At 52.0% G+C, this 14027-nt stretch overlaps 5 protein-coding genes across 5 annotated transcripts; 2 read left to right on the top strand and 3 right to left on the bottom strand.

Moving 5' to 3' along the window:
• Positions 1-2698: 2698 nt before the first annotated feature.
• Positions 2699-3418, top strand: MIND_00858700 (uncharacterized protein; the record flags this gene model as incomplete). Its single annotated transcript, XM_037365250.1, has 3 exons — positions 2699-2896; positions 2948-3200; positions 3252-3418. Exons 1-3 carry the CDS (start codon positions 2717-2719, stop codon positions 3416-3418), a joined length of 600 nt encoding a protein of 199 aa, XP_037218492.1. The 5' UTR covers positions 2699-2716.
• Positions 3419-4603: 1185 nt separating this feature from the next.
• Positions 4604-5705, bottom strand: MIND_00858600 (RNase H domain-containing protein; the record flags this gene model as incomplete). Its single annotated transcript, XM_037365249.1, has 2 exons — positions 4604-5390; positions 5443-5705. 2 exons carry the CDS (start codon positions 5703-5705, stop codon positions 4604-4606), a joined length of 1050 nt encoding a protein of 349 aa, XP_037218491.1.
• A 4692-nt stretch (positions 5706-10397) lies between these two features.
• Positions 10398-11005, top strand: MIND_00858500 (uncharacterized protein; the record flags this gene model as incomplete). The annotated part of the gene is made up of 2 exons (XM_037365248.1): positions 10398-10813; positions 10867-11005. The coding sequence occupies 2 exons, from the start codon at positions 10398-10400 to the stop codon at positions 11003-11005; spliced, it is 555 nt and encodes a 184-aa protein (XP_037218490.1).
• Positions 11006-11832: 827 nt separating this feature from the next.
• Positions 11833-12645, bottom strand: MIND_00858400 (uncharacterized protein; the record flags this gene model as incomplete). The annotated part of the gene is made up of 5 exons (XM_037365247.1): positions 11833-11896; positions 11945-12111; positions 12156-12277; positions 12325-12502; positions 12550-12645. 5 exons carry the CDS (start codon positions 12643-12645, stop codon positions 11833-11835), a joined length of 627 nt encoding a protein of 208 aa, XP_037218489.1.
• A 157-nt stretch (positions 12646-12802) lies between these two features.
• MIND_00858300 (uncharacterized protein) lies at positions 12803-13761 on the bottom strand (the record flags this gene model as incomplete). Its single annotated transcript, XM_037365246.1, has 6 exons — positions 12803-12818; positions 12867-13291; positions 13341-13361; positions 13418-13430; positions 13489-13551; positions 13601-13761. The coding sequence occupies 6 exons, from the start codon at positions 13759-13761 to the stop codon at positions 12803-12805; spliced, it is 699 nt and encodes a 232-aa protein (XP_037218488.1).
• Positions 13762-14027: the final 266 nt, after the last annotated feature.

The raw sequence follows: 14027 nt of genomic DNA, 5'->3' as shown, positions 1-14027 counted from the left end.
CCCCTTCATTTCCAGCATGGCCTTTGGCCCATTGGAAGGTTGTCTCTGCCCTGCACTCTCTGATCCTTGACATCGTCGCGCATGCCAGATCGCTGTTTTCTACGAGCAACAATCCGACATCTTCCCAGTTCTGTAACTTCTTCGTGAGGCCGTCGATTGTGTACCTTGAGTCACTGATGATATGTAGGGGCCCGCCGGGGCGGTCGATGGGGCACATCTCCGCGGCCTCTTTTACTGCCGCCAGCTCTCCGTCGGAGTCCGACCTGGTTAGATGGCGAGAGTTGGGCTGGGATTCTCAATGACCTGTTCCTTGGGTCGTTTTCCCCAAAGAAGATGCCAGATCCGGCCTGCATTCCGTTTTTTAAAGCTGACGGGCCGCTCGCGGGTATGTCTAAGGCCATTTTTGCTGTGTTCCGCGAAGACGCGGAATGTGTCTGCTATGGATCCTCGTGTGGTGATTTTCCGGTTGAACGGGATGACGTTCTCGTCGAGTGTGGGCAGTATGTCGTCGAGGAGCTCCTCTGTCGTCTCCAGCTGGGCCATTCTAGGGTCCCATTTGTCTTGGATGGTGTGCAGCATATCTCTCGCCTTCTCATAGCACTTATTTGGGTGTTTGCATTTAGATATCGTCCGTGTTATCTGACATGACGCACATCTGCAATCGACTCTTGATGTGTGTCTGCGGGTCTGTATTTTGTTTGCCAGTTCTTCTGCATCTCTGACTGTTTTCACTCGGTGGTTTTCGAGTAGACATTGAACGGTCGATTTGGGGTATCGGAATAGTCGTCTGGGTCAGACTTGACTCGGATGTGGTGCCATATCGGCATGCCAGTGCTTCGTTGTATGTCGTGGGCCACTGCTATCGCTTCCATGCCTACATCATGGTCTCTGCTCGCTTTGATCATGCGCGCGAGGTCTTGCCCTACCTTGTTGGGCGACACTTTGGGTTCCCAGTGTTGAAGGAAGGGGCTTGTTCGTGTTTCCGAACTGCCAAGAGAGCTTTCCATTGACAAGTGAGAGCTTTCCGCAAACGACCATGTCCGCCGTTCAACTGTTTCCCCAGGTCCAAACACGCGCCATCTCGAGCTCTCCGTATGGACGGACTTCTGGAAAGGGCGAAGGCCCGTTCTGCCCAACCCAGTTTACTCAAATTTCCGCAACGCGATTCGCGCTGATGGGTCCTCATTTCTCTGGACAACCTTTCCGCGGTCCCTTATCTGCCTATACACTGGCACGAGACACAACAATCAATACTCTCTGAAATACCGCCTCCGAGCTCACTTGTAGATCTCATGCTGTCCATTTTAAAGCGCATTCCGCCCAAGGTTGCATGATAAAAAAGGGAGGAGCGAAAACGGCCCAAACCGGGTATATTCAACAAAGATATTGACACCACCGCAGACAATTAGACCAAGTTCCACAACAGCACGTCCGCACCCGTACCCGTCGCCATCAATCCAGCTCCAGTTCTGCGTGCAGCGTTTGGCTTCGCGTTTGGGTTCGTGCGCGCCGGGGCGGGGCCCGTTGCGGTGTTAGGCACGGAATTGCCCGAGGGCTAGGGTCCTTGAAGAGCCCGCCGACGTCACTTTCCCGGCTACGGACTCCGCCCACCCCTTCTTACTTCAGCGACTGACTATATGCGCCTCATAAATCACTTATAGTCATTAATTACCTTTGTGTCTTTCATTCCATCCTCCGTATACTTGTTACTGCCCTTCTCCTCATCAACTTCACACAAATAAAGACCACATCTCCATGGGATGCTTTTTGGAATGCAGGAAGAATTGGGACTGGGACTGGTCACAGAACTGTGTATTACACTCTAAATTATATCAAAGCATGCGAGTGAGGAAAGCACAATGGAAAGCAGGACAAGAAAACAAGAATGTGGGACAAGAATGCAGTGTCAACGATGGGTATGAAGAGATGATTGTGTCTGCGAGCAGACGCTAATGCTCGCTGCACGTAGCATGCCCCCTCCCGACTGTTCAATGACTAACTCGTTAAAGACGGATGGAACGACAGCATAGTTGTCCATGTGCTGGATTCGTATGGCCCAGAAGCCGTAGAAACCGATCTGAGTGGCGTAACCTGGGTGGCGAAACTGGAGCCCCTGTGCCCCAGGTGGCGCATTTACTGCTCCCCCGTCTTGAGCGAGCTTCATCCCTTCGATCACTCGCGCAGGTAGCGTATTGAGTGACGTATAATGTTGTGCGCTTTGTGGGTGAAGGATGTAGTTACTGGAGATAGGAGCGTGAAAAGGGTATTGGCCGCGTCGGAAGACGGCAGCGGAGAGTGAGGTTGAGTTGCAGATCTGCCAGGACCCTCCGACGAGAGTCTGTTCATAGATTAGCCCCGTCCCAAGGCCGATGCACAAAAATATCAGCTCCCGAGTTGGACCCTGAGCATTTTTTGCCAATACAACTTTTCGGAACTGTCCAGGATGACGAAGAGATATGGACCCTCGCAAACCATTCCGCACCCGCGGAACGACGGGGCCAGCCATCAAGTTCGGACCAGGGAAGGGACCCGGGCTCGTGTACGGAAGATGAATGTTCATCTTATCGCGTATGTGAACATTTCATCGATGTGATTCTGAATAACGGTAGACTCACGGTGTTCGGAGATAAAAAAAAATTATGGGCGTCACGTGGGCCCAGATGATGATGAGTCGTTGCCTTGTGACCACGCTGTGACCGCCCCTCCTTGTCCTCCCATGCCTAAGAAGAAGTCCAAGGCTTCCCGCCAGTCGCGTGCAGTGCCCCAGCCCAAATCTTCATTGTCCCAGAGCCCCATGCCCGACCCTTTCGCTCTCGACAAGATGCTTGATGCATTTACTGAAGAACAATGGCGGGAACTCATACCAGAAGTCGTTGACGAAAATGCACTCAATCCTGTGAGTGGCACTTGGACTTTACAGCTAAACAAACCGACATTCTCGCATTAGAACTTCGAGACGCCCGATCGCACTCGCGGACATGGGTGTATCATCAACTTCCGCGATGCACCATTCATCGCTGTCCTCTGGACAAACCCCCGAGCACAGGATGAAGGAGTATGGCTTTGCCACTATGCTTACGATGGAAAGCCCACCGAGCCTGTTTCTCTGCGCGAGATGTACTTGAAGGATTGGCACCCAGCATATTACGATGAGGATCTCCAGTGGACGTCTGATGCTTCCTTGGGCAAGGTTCCCCATGGTGAACTTGATCAAGTTTAGCACCTTGCTTTTCTGACTTATCATACCATAGAATCATGGAAAACTTTTCCTGTCTCGTGTGGCACTGTTCTTGCCCTCGAGCACCAAAACAAACTATATTTCGGTCGGTCTGTGGTTCCAGCAGCCTTGATGAACCCACGCTTTTCTCCTTTGTGCGTTTTCGACCAGGTCCCCACTCCCTTTCCCCCTGACATGTAAAACTTGGCGTTGTTCTCTTTTGTTCTTCTATATTGGTCAACGTTTGTTTGTAATTGTACGAACGAAGCAAAGCAGTAGACTCAAACCCTCCAATTGAAATTCTTCTTTGTCCATCTCAGTGTAACTGTGGCGAATAATATGCCAGTATCACGGTAATGCATCACATCCATATGCCGCCCCAACACAGTTCCAACACGCGCCGAACGACGACAAACGAATCTTGGGCCAGACCACGGAAGATGGAGAAGAAATCACGGTGTTGTTCTAGGAAGAGTGTCTTGACAGTGGCAAGCGTCTCCTGTTCAATAAACGAATGTACAGCCGCGCTAACAGTACAAAAGACAAGATATTACCGCCAGCACCCAACAAACGCAAATATTACGAATATTACCTGCTCTTTTCTGGTTCCTCAAGCTCATATTTCAACAGATATGGCCTTGGGACATGAAGGCGTCGGAATCGTCGGAATCGCCGAGCAAGTCGGCAGCTAGACTCGAGACCAGTCGTTATTGAAATCACGTTCAATAACGACTGGAAGAAGAAGAATATATCCTAATTGTCGTCGTTCGTTGGCTCGCGATTGATGGGTTTTTAGTCGGAAGTCAGCCCCGGGGGCGCTGCCCCGAGACTACATGATGAAATTGGCAGACGGCGAGCGGTATGGAGGAGCCGATATGGGTTTACATGAGAGTATATAAGTAAAGTGATTATATATGGATGGAAAGAAAAAGGGTGTGGAGTGAAACGGGGTGGGAGCGCAAAAGTACAGCTGGCGAGACAGAGTGAGTAAGTAGATATAGAAGCAATGCAAGCATACCTGGCGAGACAGAGTGAGGTGCTGATGTCCTCTCCGTCGTCGCCAGGTAGCTTATAGGGAGCGGGAGACAAAGTAATGCGCCGCTGCATTGTCTTTGCTCTAAGCGGGCTGACCGAGCTTGTCAGGATTCACGGCGCTGCGTGAAAGCGGATCACGTACCCAAACGAGCAAGATGCGACCCAGCAGCTCGGGTTCTTGCTCGCCATTCCCGCTTACGACCTGTCGAGAAGGTGGGGAATGTGGGTGAGAAAGCGATTGCGTTGCGTAACGCTGTGCTCACCTCCAATTAGACTTGAGTAAACACGAGTTTAAACTCGACTAATTGTCGTCGTTCGTTGGCTCGCGATTGATGGGTTTTTAGTCGGAAGTCAGCCCCGGGGGCGCTGCCCCGAGACTACATGATGAAATTGGCAGACGGCGAGCGGTATGGAGGAGCCGATATGGGTAATGGAGGGTAATGAAAAGAGATTTATGATGATGATGAGGGTCGGATACCGCTGCCGCCGGGCGCGTAGGAGTCCGTGTAGGACCGTAGGATGTTTGCGCAAGTAGACTTGGAAAGCCTCTGATGACCAGCGCCCGGCTGCTTGGATGATGTGGGGAAGAGCACCATCTTCTGCAAGGTGGGTAGCTCCGCCTGCTCGGAGAGACTGGCCGGCGATGTTGGGGTTGGGGAAGAAGTGTTTTAGGCGTTTGATGAACCAGGCCCGTGGCGGTACTTGGCCGTTTTCCCGAGCCCACAGATAAGGGTTGAAAGGCAGTAGCCGGTCGCGAGAGTCGAGATAGAGTAAAAAATACTTCAGGGCAGCTTGGTCTGCAATTATGATGCGGTTACCTTCAAAAGCGACATCAGCTTTGTGTGCCGGAAGCCAGTACTCGTAACTCTCTGCATTCAACGTGACGGATTCGCGTTTCGTGTATTTTCGAGGATTCCGTAGTTTAGGGTTGTCAGGCATGGTCATTTCGCCAAGACGATGGAGCGCATGGAAGCCCGAGAGGAGAATGGCGAGGAAAAGGAGATCGTCATGGGTGGGTATGGCGGGTAAGCGGTCAATAGCAGTGCGTAGATGTCCAAGGGTCAAAGGGTCTTTCCTTTTGACAGCCTGGCCATGGATGCGTTTGCAGCCCTTCAGAGCGCGAGACACGAGAACACTTCTACGCATCGCGCGGACTTGGGGGAAAACGGCTTCGAGCTGATTGCAAATACCTGACAAATATGAGTCGACAGAGTTGGGGTTGATGTGTGTCGAAGCGATATACAACGAAAAAGGCCAGGGTTTTTTCTGTGGGTTCTGTTGGGAATTGGTTGATACGACAAAACTCGATCCAAGAGTTGAGTGCCGATCCGTAGGTGTGGGCTGACGAGATGTCAATTGAGGCGTTGAGGGCGACAGCGAGTTCGCGTTCGAATCGCTCATGTGTCCAGGCTTCCCGAATGGGTTGCCTGGACGGGATAGTGGGTGTAATCATTGTTCGGGGGCCCCCAGCGCCTCTTGTGGGGGTATAAATTTGTTGATAACAAGTCCTGGAGCCAATTCTCGAGCAACGTCGAGACGGCCGCGGGAGAGAGCATCAGCTACGGAATTGAGTTCGCCAGGGATATGCAGCACGCGCAGGTCGACATTGAACCTCAAGAGGTTATCTACTGAGCTGCGTAAGATGGTGTTGTACGCCGGTGTTGCGCGCGCAGTGTGCTGAAGATACTAACAGTGTTAGCATTGTCAGTGAAAATTGTGATGCGGTATCGTGTTACGCAAGACGTGTGTATAAGAACATTGCGACAGTGCCAGTTCAAGGCACAAGCAACACATAGTGCTTCATAGTAGAAGATGATATTGCTGGGGGTCTCGCTCGGAACGGGTGCGTGGAAACCTAGCAAGTGCTCAGGTAACCAAAAACCCATGCCGCCGAGGGATGCGTCGCAGTACATGGTGGCAAAGGCTTCCGTATGTGGGTTCCAATCTAATGCATCAAGCAGCAAGGTGCTATTAGATCGCTCAAGGTGATTCACGAACCATGCGAGGTCGGACTTGATAGCCTTGTTGATATAAATTTGAGCATGCGCGTTGGACTTTCCCGACATCTTGTCATACATATTTGAGAGAGCGGGTCGAAGTAGGAAGAACATGTTGAAGGACCAGTTAATCCACCCGGCGAGGCATTGAAATTCGTGAAGTGTGCGGCGACGAGAGACGGCGATGCAACGAAATCAAGAACAGCGGCGATGAGATCGGCTTTCGCAGAGGGCGGCAATGTCATAGTCATTGCGTTCGGATCGATCTCGAAACCTATGATGGTCAGCGAAGTGCCATGGAGCTGTTTCTTCTCCTTATGAGGGATGCCGAGAAGATCCCAAAGTCGGAGGAGTTTGACCTGTTTGGCAGGCATGGACTTATGGTAGGGCTCATAATAGAGGAGATTGTCGCTGTATTCCCACCCATAAGCATCGTCAACGTAGCAGAACAAGTCTACGATGGACTTGACGAATATGGCAATCCAGATCACGAGCCCCATAACGGACGACCATATCCTCGGTGACCCACAACTCCCAAACGTGCAACACCAGTCAACATTGCGCTGTAGCGCGCCATTGTCTTTCCCAGACAAAACCTCAGCCTTGGTTGGGAAGTTGCTTGTCGCCACTTGCTTGATCTGCATAAGTGGGTGCAAGGGTATGAGTCGGAATGCTTCAGAAACATCGGACTTGAAGAGCACAATATGCGCATGAGGCTCTTGACGACGGAAGCGAAGCAGTGCGGGGATAAACTGCTGCATCGTGTCCATCCGTGGACCTTTGGTTTGCAGTTTGTCAACCATCGTGTTTGGCGCGAACGGCCCAGCGCTCTGGTGCGAGACTAGACGGAGATCTTCGCTATGAGGCTTTGGGACCGCAAAAATTGGGGTGCTGTACATGCCGGGGAGCAGGTCCGGGCCAAAGGTGCGTGAAAACCGACCCTTTGCGACCTCAAGGTTGCGCTGACTCGCAATGAAGTCCCGTTCGCGTTCAGACGGTGGTGGAGCCCAAGAGTTGTCCCAAGTGGATGGGTAACCAGAATCATGGTGCGTGTTAATCCACGGCCAGAAACCCTCACGGAGGCCGGTCAATACTGAGCGAACAAACAGTTGATTGGGGTGGCGACCTAGCAGGGCTTCGAGGCGGTCAACCCGTATAACTTGGGGAACTTGAAACAACTCGGGGTTCTCCAAAATGGTGCGCATGGCCGACGCGTTGGAGAACTCATGTGGAGATGGACGAGGAAGTGGCTCGTCAGTTTCGGTATATCGGGCAGTTCGGCTATATGACGCTTGCTCAAATTCTCTCCAGCCCATTCCTCGCATGAATTGCGGGAGGTAGCAAGCCACAACTTCCTCGTCATCTCCCAGTTGCTCCGGCGCAAAACGATGCAGGAGTGTATCATGACCACTCCTAGGCGCGCAGGTTACGCTTATCCGGGCACTCTTCGGCTGGATGATTCCCGTGGCACTCGAGGCAGACATGGCGGTAGCGACAGTGCGCAAGGCTGCAACGCTTTCGGTTGAAATTCTTGCAGATCTCAACAGGTCCGCCTCTCCGTCGTTGACTGCTGGACGAGCGGTCGCGCGCACTGGACTGGTGCCTTTCAATTGTTTGCGCGACATAGAGTCCGGTTTCGGCAAGGTGAGCGTGTCTGATCTCGTGCAGAGTTCCAGCGTCATCGAGCAGCAGCCGTCGGGTCTGTCCGATGTAGACGCGGAGGGCACGATCATACTTGAGGACGCGACTGTGGTAGACCTCGTGAGTACTTGCGAAGGCTGCGTTGATGAGACGGTAATAGGTTTGGAGTTCTGTTGCTCGCCCTTGGAAAGCGCTGTTGACGGCCTCCGAATAGATCCAGAAAGCTGTGTTCCATTGGGCAGCGGTGGTGATGGTTGAGACCACTTTAGGTTTCCGAACCTGAACATCGAAGCTGGTCTCGCCGAGAACCAATTCGACTGGTCTCTCTGGCTCGGTCGCATAGGTGTTGGCACGAATGAGGTCGAAGTCGACATATTGGTCGAGGAGTACTGGTCTCCAGAGGTTGGGCGGAAAACTCGGCATCCAGGGTGAGGTGTGAGCATGGCGAATGGCCTCCTTGATGTCCTCAGAGTAGACTTGGACTCGGGCAGATACAAGGAGGACCTTGGCCGGTATGATGGAGTCGAGGAACTCGTCAGTCGCGCCGGACGGCCTGAAGAAAGCCGCATAGTCGACTCTTTGACGCTTAGGCGCCGACTCTTCCTCGCCGAACTGTTCTCGACGACGGGTTCCGAGACCTCCACTGGAGTTGTCGAGGCCATCTGGTACAACTCTCCGTTGGTTATCGATCGCGTCCAGTTGTTCCAAGCAAGGTCGGAGTATTGCTGATGAGAATTGGACGTTTTGCTCAATGCAGGTATTATGGAGCAGGACGGTGAGTTGGTAGGTAACCTCTGTGCGATCAGCTCTTCCCTCCTCGTAGGACTTGACCCAGGCGTCGACAGATGCTTGCTGCTGGGGCGTAAGGGTGTATGGTGGTTGTGCATGATCAGTCATATGAGAAATAGATGGAATAAAGTTTGTTTATTCAGAGAGCGCAAAAGTACAGCTGGCGAGACAGAGTGAGTAAGTAGATATAGAAGCAATGCAAGCATACCTGGCGAGACAGAGTGAGGTGCTGATGTCCTCTCCGTCGTCGCCAGGTAGCTTATAGGGAGCGGGAGACAAAGTAATGCGCCGCTGCATTGTGTCTTTGCTCTAAGCGGGCTGACCGAGCTTGTCAGGATTCACGGCGCTGTGTGAAAGCGGATCACGTACCCAAACGAGCAAGATGCGACCCAGCAGCTCGGGTTCTTGCTCGCCATTCCCGCTTACGACCTGTCGAGAAGGTGGGGAATGTGGGTGAGAAAGCGATTGCGTTGCGTAACGCTGTGCTCACCTCCAATTAGACTTGAGTAAACACGAGTTTAAACTCGAATAATCACCGGTAGTCTGGTGGTAACCACGTCCCAATAGCTGGGATCCTGCGTTATTATATAATCACCCGTTTTGGAAATGCACGTGCCTCTCGATATGCTGGGCCCCCACGCGACGTGGATAAAATGGACGTGTCAATCAAGTTAGAGCTGTTGAATTTCTACTCTGCAGGCCTACTCCCCAGTTTTACATCTCTCAAAGTTGCAGAAAATGTAAGAATCGACTTGAGAGGACTAGTCACGTGCCTATGGACAAGATCATGAGTCACTTGATGAGGTAATATAGTCTTGACGCTAAATATGGCCAAACACCTCTGGAAGGCTTTTGCAACAAGAATTTAGCATAAAGTTAGGGAATCTACACCCCCCCAGCCACTAATCATAGGCTCAAGCCACCTCCAATGCACTCAAACGCGTCGATAAGTGAGTGATTGACAGATCAGCTGACTGATATTATCTAATAATGCTTGACAGCCTCACATCAGCGTGGTAACCAACAGACCCTATTTTCTCGTAGGGAGTTTACGACCGCCATGATATTGGGTCTGTAAAAGAGACAAAATCACCGGTGGCTTGGTGACAACGGCATTTCGGCGGTCGAGTTTCCTGTACATCCGCACTTTTTCTCTTGGATTTTCGATTTTTTTGTACCATTCGATAGCCCTCGAAAATACAAGACTCGTGATGTTTTTATTTTTGCGTGAATGTGAGTATTGCGTGTGCTACAGAGGAAAAAGTCCCGATCCGGCCTGTCAGCGCCGAGATCACGGACCGAAACCACCACTTGGCTTGCCCCACCACCTCAATGCCTTTCGCGAAGCGGTCGCTGGAGTCCTCTGACTTCAATGCTACCTACACGCCATCGCCTCATCGAGCTGGCGGATCATCGTGCTTGCCCTTTGATTTTAGCCGTTGGGTGCTGGCATAAGCGAGCCTAGTCGGCAGCGCTGTCACTCAATTCAAACCTGGCGATGTTGTTGGATGGTGGGCTATTTTTTTTGGCTGCTGTACACCGCGGCCTATGACTAAGCGCTCAACAGGTACATCCACAAAACCTGTGGGATATGCGACTCTTGTCTGCAAGGCCAGATTTTCGGATTTCGCCTGATGCCGTTCTGACTAGGATGCAGGCTACGATTAATATTGCATTGATAAGGGTATGCGTTGTTGAGTTTTAATGGGTCTTGGCTAATGATCCCCTCAGAGGAATATAGAACCCACGACTTCCACCAAGGCTCGTTCGGAACCCACGCAGTTTGGGATCAGGACTTTTTATTCAAAGTGCCTCCCGGACTGGCACCGGAGGCAGCCGCTCCCCTAATGTGCGGTGGCGCAACCGTGTTTGGCGTCATTGAGGCGTATAACATCCGGCCAACGGACCGGGTTGGGATAATCGGTATCGGTGGCCTGGGTCATCTTGCTATTCAGTTTTTGGCCAAAATGGGCGCCGAAGTCGTTGTGTTCTCCAGCACCGACTCGAAAAAGGAAGAAGCCATGCGCTTAGGCGCTACCGAGTTTGTTGCAACCAAGGGGAAGGAAAAATTCGAGGGCGTTAAGCCAGTTGATCATTTAATCATCACCGCGAGCTTTCAGATGGACTGGAAACCGTGCGTTGGTCTTCAACATGTCAACATCTGAATCGCATTCATGATTCTGACAGTTATATTGCTGTACTCAAACCACAGGCCACAGTCTACCCCATCACGATCACGTTTGATGACCTAACCATTCCAATTCTGCCCATCGTACTTTGCGGCATCAACATCCAAGGTAACGACCATCTTTCACTCGCCATATAAAAATTTTCATGGTACTCTAGGCACTGTAATCGCCTCTCGGTCAGTTCACAAGAGGATGTTTGTCACGGATAAGACCCGGCCCGTCCGCTCCGGCACTGGTGTCAGGCCATTGCGGGCCCGCAACACGCAGCACGTGACGACGGGGAACATGCGCCCCAGTAGGAGGAACGCACACGTGGGGGAGCACGTGACCGAGAACGACACATCGAGCCGTCGCCGAGCCCAACTCGACACAAGGGGACTGGGGAGGAGTGCTAGGAGGTCAGGAGTAGCGCCTGGCCCGCAAGGGATGTACGATCGTCCCCTCTGCGGCCAGGAACGGGAGCGAGGAGGAGGAGGAGAGGCCCGGGTGTCCGATCACCCCCTTTGCGGGCCCGCGTATATAAGGCGCGATAGTGTACCCTGTACTCTATCGCTTAGATTGTCTGAAGAACTACCTTACTCCGTGCGAGGAGACGTTATCGACTCATCGGGCCCGACACGACCCGATTCGAACCATCGACCACCGACTACGGCAAGGGACCGAGTTCACGGGCCCTTTCGGTTTCGATCTACCCCGCCCGCCCGTACTTGCGGGCCCGACTACCCGTCTGTTCTGTTCCGGGTGCGCGTTCTTAGGAGAAGTCCTTGCACGGCCCGACCCGCAGTCTGACAATGTTGGATTTTGCTGCAAGAAATGGAGTTGCGCCAATCGTCAAACTCTTCCCGATGTCATTGAGTGGGGTTGAAGCTGGCATGAAGAAACTCAGGGAAGGAAACATGCGATATCGAGGTGTTTTGGTAGCGGAATAAAAAGGTTATGCGTGTTTAGTCGACACTAGGTCTCATCATCGCTCAAGTCTGTCATAGAGACCGATCCAAATCTTTGATCGAAATTGGCCTTTTGATTTTCTACAAACAAAAACTGTAAGTGGCGACGAGGGTCAGGAAAGAACATACGACGGAAGTCCCTGGAAAGAAAAAAAAATCTGGCTGATCGGGTAAGCGTCCGTTCTGGAGTAAAGCCAAATCCCAAGGCTTTTCCATGCATCGATGTAGACCTCTCGACTGATGTCTTTTGGTCGAATATCCCTATATCCATCACCCCGAAATTTGGCTTGAATGCGCTGGGGAACATGAGGCACAGTGCAAGCAGGCAGTAAAAGCATACCCAGGCATTGCAGTCGTACAGGTCCGAAGTCTGGGCGCTGTTGTTGACTTTGGTAATGGACCGAAAGTAACGGTAATCTGCGTCTTCCTCTGTGCCATACCAGCACTCCTCGCGTTGGCGCTCTGGTATATTCTGATTTCATCAGCATCCAGTTGATTCTAGCCCAGACCTTGGAATTCAAGGCTTGTCGGAACGAACACCTCTTTCTTCAGCTTTCGTATTCTCTTGGGATCAATGTCTTGCCACACCGCGACGCGAGACTCCGGGAGGAGCTGTTTCCACTCCAGAGTGACTTGCGGCTTTGGGGGGTCATGTTTTCTTTCCGCTGCAGGGCGAACGACGTAGGCCTGAGGATACGATCCAAGAGCGAAAATGAGCAAAACTGTCGGCTTACGATGTTTTTGGCATTTGAGGGATAACCAACCACCGTCTTGTTGTCGGTTTTTTCCACTCCTAGGACACACCCTTCAAATTCGTAGTCAATCAACATTCGCGAACAGAACAAGTGCTTGTGTGTCAGCAGGCGTTCGTCACATTAGTTCGTCACGTGATAGGATGATCCCCGCTCGATATTAAATAGTACTCTCATCGTATGCAGTCGTGGGTTCATTGCCAGTGCTAATACAGTTCCAAATGCTGTGGTATTCCTAAAACTTGTCGTGTCTGCATTTGCTTCGTTAGCACTATTAGTAAATGAACACCAACACTTACTGCCGAACTCCGAAGCAGTAACAGGCTCTGGCTGAGAGCGCAATGACCGCCAACCACGTCAGAATCGCTGCTGAAAGCCCTAACCACGGCCCGTTGCCCCATTCAGCAGAAAAATGCAGCGTGGTGCCGAGCCGCGAGATGTTGTCCTTGGCTACCAGAACGACAGCGAGGTCGATGGCAAAGACGACCGTGCTCACTAGCGCCGTGGCTATCGAAAGAACGAGCGCAAGGATCGAGAGTGTGTGCGAAGCCAGGAAGAGTGATGAGATGAGGGTGAGAAAAGACATTCCCGCTGCGACCAAATGGAGGACGAGTACAACATAGAGGCTCTGCAGAACGACGTTGATGATTTCGGGGGAGACACCGGAGAGTGATATAATCGACTGGGGTATCGCGTAGCCAATTTGTGGCCCAAAACATTGTCCCTGAACATAGCTTCAACGTCTGCAGCCAAAAAAGGGACAGAGAACGCACAAAGTTGCTGAAAAACGTGGGCTGGAATCGCAGCCATTAGCGAGCAGGCTTGGGTCCAGCCACAACACGACACAAACCTGCCTGAGAGAACTACCGCCACATTCAGCCATAAAATAGGGGGGAAACAAAAAAAAAAAGTAATACTCACCTACTTGCACAAACGCCCCACACACCAAACCGTAGCTCAGTCGCTACAGACGACACGGGCTGCCTACCGGGGCGTGTCAATAGCCCGCGTCCATTCTTATCCCAAAACGCACCCCGTCCGCGTGGAGAAAACTCTGAGGATATATATTGGCTTGATTATCGAGAGGGAGAGGCCGACGAGGAGCGAGAAAAGGGCCGCGAGGAAAAGCAGGCCGATGCAGACATAGGACAAGACCCGGTATGCTGCTAACGGCTTGTGGTGGGGCTTGACCATGTTGCGTTCAACCGCGTCAAGTTAGGGGGCGCAGTTTGTCGCGAGGAGTCCTAAAAGGCGACAAACACAGCTGCCAAGCCCAAGTCGGTGGTCGTGGTAGAAGGACAAGCCAGCTGCCCCACTCAGGAAGTCTGGAAACATATCACGTCGCGATCAAAATTGGAATCGTGTGATTCGAGGCCAAATAAACATTATGCACTTGTGGCCCGCGTTTACTACGCCCAGCAAATAGAGTGGTAAGTACAGTTTACAGACAAATAAGGGTG

The sequence above is a fragment of the Mycena indigotica genome (assembly GCF_014461135.1).
Source record: "Mycena indigotica strain 171206Taipei chromosome Unknown Mind.scaff0007, whole genome shotgun sequence".
NCBI classification, from domain to species: domain Eukaryota; kingdom Fungi; phylum Basidiomycota; class Agaricomycetes; order Agaricales; family Mycenaceae; genus Mycena; species Mycena indigotica.
The sequence above is the reverse complement of the archived record's forward strand: the minus strand, read 5'-3'. Positions and strand labels throughout refer to the sequence as shown.